Below are 3,597 nucleotides of genomic sequence, written 5' to 3'. Positions count from 1 at the left end.
TGGGGAGTCGGCGGGAGGCGGGGGGCTGCCTTTATCCCATGACATCCCACCGCAGCCACAGACCGGGGCGATGCCTCCGCCTCCCCCTAAGCTGTGTGGGGTGGGCACGGCACCGTGGAGCTCCCTGCAAGCCTTGCACCGGCTCCCGGGGTGTCAGCCTTTGTCTGCAGGGCTGCTGAGCAGCCATCGCGAGCGTCTCGGGAAATGCAGAGCTGCTGCCTCTCAGCCCGGTCTGTGCATTTGTCTTTTAGCTCCTGGGTCAAGCCGCTAGAAATATGGTGATGCAAGAAGATGCCATCCTGCACTCGGAAGATGTAAGCTGTGTTTATCTGCTAGAGCAGTAGTGTTTCGAGTGGGCAGGAGGAGAGGAGGGTTATGAGAATGGGGATGCAGACACGTTACTGGAGCCCTGAAATGGAACACATGAGTTCAGGCAGCAGGGCTGATGGCCAGAATAATCTACTGCTTCTTCAAACCCACGTGTGCTGCTGCCCTTCCAGCCGGCCCTTAAGCTGTGCCATCTCTACCAGAAAGCCCGAGGGACCATAGGTTGAAACAAAGCATTTAGTGCCTGTGCCTCTTGCTGGGAAAGAAGAGAGGAGCATGCCACCACTGACAGATACCGGTGAGGGTGTTTCAGAGGCAGTGCAGTGGTACAGGGATGGCCAAGCAGGAGGAACTCCTCGGGCACTGGGACAGCTTGCCCTGTCATTCTGCTGAACTGTTCCCATTGGACATTCACTCTTTGTCTTGTTCTCCACAGAGTTTAAGGAAAATGGCCATAATAACCACTCATCTACAGTACCAGTAAGTAGGGGACACCATGTTCACTGTGGGGAGCCGAGTGGGTCCCTTGATTCCTTTCCCTTCTTAAAGGCTTTGCATGGTGCCCACTCAGGCCAATCCCTCTTGCCTGGCTCCTCAAAGATGAGCAGACACTGGAGATGGAATCTTTCAGCCCCTTCCAGCTCCACTAGTACAGCACAGGCTGTTTTGGGGTGGGAGCTGAGATTTTTGCCTCCTGTTTGCCATGCACCTCATCTCCTGTGAGAGTATGACGCATTTAGGGCTAAGGGGAAGAAGCCAGTGCCACTGCTGTCCTCTCAGGAGGTAATCCCAAAACACACCAGGGTTTTGGCCTCCTGAGCCCTTGATCAAGTCCCCTTTCTTCAACATACCATGAACCCTGTTGCTGAGATTTTATTTTTCTAATGCTCTTTTTCTCTCCCTTTTCATCTAGGCAGGAAGCAATTCAGAAGAAGTGAGTACCCAGCTGAAGGCATGCCAGGAGGACCTGGTGGGGGTGTGGGAGTTGATGGAAAGGCAAGACTGATGAAGTGGGGGGTGGGAAACAGCGCTAAGAGGTTTTTGCAGCTGCCTTTGAAGCAGATGCTGGCCTGGCAGGATGGTGTTTCAGTACTGTGACAAGATGAGAATTTTGGTGTAGAGATGATTTATACCAAAACTTCTATTTGTTTCTTAAGGTGATAGAGCCCGTGAGGTCATTTGTGATAGGCGATGAAGGTGGAGTAGAGCAGAGCTGTCTGCTTATGGGTGCACAAAATGAGCTTTGCCTTGTGGGGATGTGGAGGTGGGTTGGGGAACTCCAGGGTTTATCTTTTCTGTAGTGTCGGTGCTAGAGCTGTTCTGGTCCCTTGGGTGCCGGCAGCGTCTCTGGGGAGCAGATCTCACTGTGAACCTCTTCTTGCTTGGTCCCAGCGTTGAGCAGTCGTCAAACCTACAGGACCAGCTGAGTCACTTGCTGAAATGAAGCGTAGCTGAAGGCGCAAGGACATTTCGACTGTCCCTGAGGGCAACCAAGCATCCTTTCCCCTCCAGACCTCGGGGTTCAGACCTATGTCTGGACGGTGCTGGATGCCAGCTGGAACATGTGCGGAGTTTGTGTTTCTGGGCACATGGGCCCCTCTCACGTGCCCCCATCCACATCTCTGCTCCAGAACGCTCGCCTGCTCGTCTGCACCCAACTGAAACAAACTTACCTGAAACTTTATTCCCTCCAACAATTCCTGTGTCCACTTACTTCTCGTGTAGCGTGAGGTGCTCAGCCCACACCAGCATTGCAGGTACCCGTGACATTTGGCTGATGATCACTGGCCATGCGCTTGAGATGGTTTGCCAGCCCGGCATGTGATACTCCTGGCCAAAGTCACGTCTTTCGTGGCCAGAGGATGACTTCCCTTCCCATCTCTAACCTCTGCTCAGTTAGGTGCTGTCTCCTGTGAAATGATGGAAGAGTGCTGGTCGTGCCTGCCTGGGACCAGCAGTCATAGAGCCAGGGGTTTCATACAAAGTTGTGTATGCTCCCCAACCCCACGAGAAATGCATAAAACAGAGCTGTGGGTTTTAAATACAGGTGTCTGCAGTTTGACACTGGTCTGTGTTTAGACACAGGGATGGCACAGAGTGCAATTTATTTAGGGCAAGTTAATCAGTGGGAGCTGTAAGTGCCTGGGTGGGTGAGAGGTGCTGCAGTGTGGACTGAGGTGCCAGTCCCAGGCCAGAATTTCTGAAAGCAGGAATCTGGGCGCTCACTTCTGTCACTGGTCCAGCTGGACACGGTTTGGCCAGCATCATGCTCGGAGGTTATCTTATTTTCCACTCTGCCAGAGTTTGGAATGTCATCCCCTTGCCAGCCCATCTGCGCTGCCTTCGGCCTTCGACTGCATTCCTCTTCCTGGGCTACTGCTCCAGCTCTTGATGAAGCAGCCTTGGCTGTGGTATGTGTTTGTATCTGATTGGGAAGGTATCCAAAGGCCCGGCTGGGAAGCAGGCAGGAGACCATCATGAGCTGGTGTGCTCAGTTCTGCTCCGCTCTGTGTTGGGAGGGCTAGCGACCGGGCTCCTGTGCACTTCCCAGAGCGTGAGACTGGGCCCAGGCTATAAATATTGTCTTGTTTTTGGTAAGTCACTTATCTGCAGCACTTGGAGTGCATGGGAAGCACTTGTTTGCCCGAGTGTGCTTTTCATCAGCTGATAGGACAAGGCAGGCTGAGAGCGGGCATCGGCCTGCCACCTTCCTATTGGAGTTGTGCAGCAAAGTGCTGCAGGAGTTTGGCAGAGCCTTCTCCTGGGCTGGATTTCACCATCCTCCAGTGCCACTGCCTGTCTGGGCTTCACCTGGTGGCAACCCCAGGGTCTCCTGCATCCCAGTGAAGGTGCCATCGTTGACCCAGGGGCCACGGAGGGATGTCTGTGCCTTGGGGGGGTTCCGATCCCTGGCCTGGTAGCTGTACTTGGAGAACGAGGGGTTTTCCTGAGCTGCTGGAGAAGATGCAACTCGCTTGCTGGGAATAAAAGCTGCCCTGACCACCACCAAACTGCCGCAGAGTCTGTGCTGGGGGGCGCCTCTTTGGGACGGTGGGTCTCTGCCCCCTGCTGTCCCCCATCATGCTTCAGCTCTGGGGACTTCTTCGCAGCTGCAGCGTGTCCTTGCTGCAGGTGGCTCGTCGCTGCCTCCAAGGTCCTGCCCTCTGCAGGGCCCAGACCAGCCCTGGGGCGTTGAACTCGTGCCTCCCCGCGCTCGGGGTGAGCTGGGATGGGGCAGGGGTGGGTGTTCGGGGGTGTCTGTGGGCAGGG

At 55.0% G+C, this 3,597-nt stretch overlaps 1 protein-coding gene across 1 annotated transcript; it reads left to right on the top strand.

Moving 5' to 3' along the window:
* Positions 1-70: 70 nt before the first annotated feature.
* On the top strand, positions 71-3,522 carry BORCS7 (BLOC-1 related complex subunit 7). Its single transcript, XM_035893632.1, has 5 exons — positions 71-100; positions 252-314; positions 764-807; positions 1,241-1,261; positions 1,720-3,522. Exons 1-5 carry the CDS (start codon positions 71-73, stop codon positions 1,769-1,771), a joined length of 210 nt encoding a protein of 69 aa, XP_035749525.1. The 3' UTR covers positions 1,772-3,522.
* The last annotated feature ends 75 nt before the right edge of the window (positions 3,523-3,597 follow it).

Source organism: Egretta garzetta, unplaced genomic scaffold, assembly GCF_000687185.1.
Source record: "Egretta garzetta isolate BGI_Z169 unplaced genomic scaffold, ASM68718v1 scaffold135, whole genome shotgun sequence".
Taxonomy (NCBI): Eukaryota; Metazoa; Chordata; class Aves; order Pelecaniformes; family Ardeidae; genus Egretta; species Egretta garzetta.
This window is presented reverse-complemented; position numbering and strand designations above follow the sequence as displayed.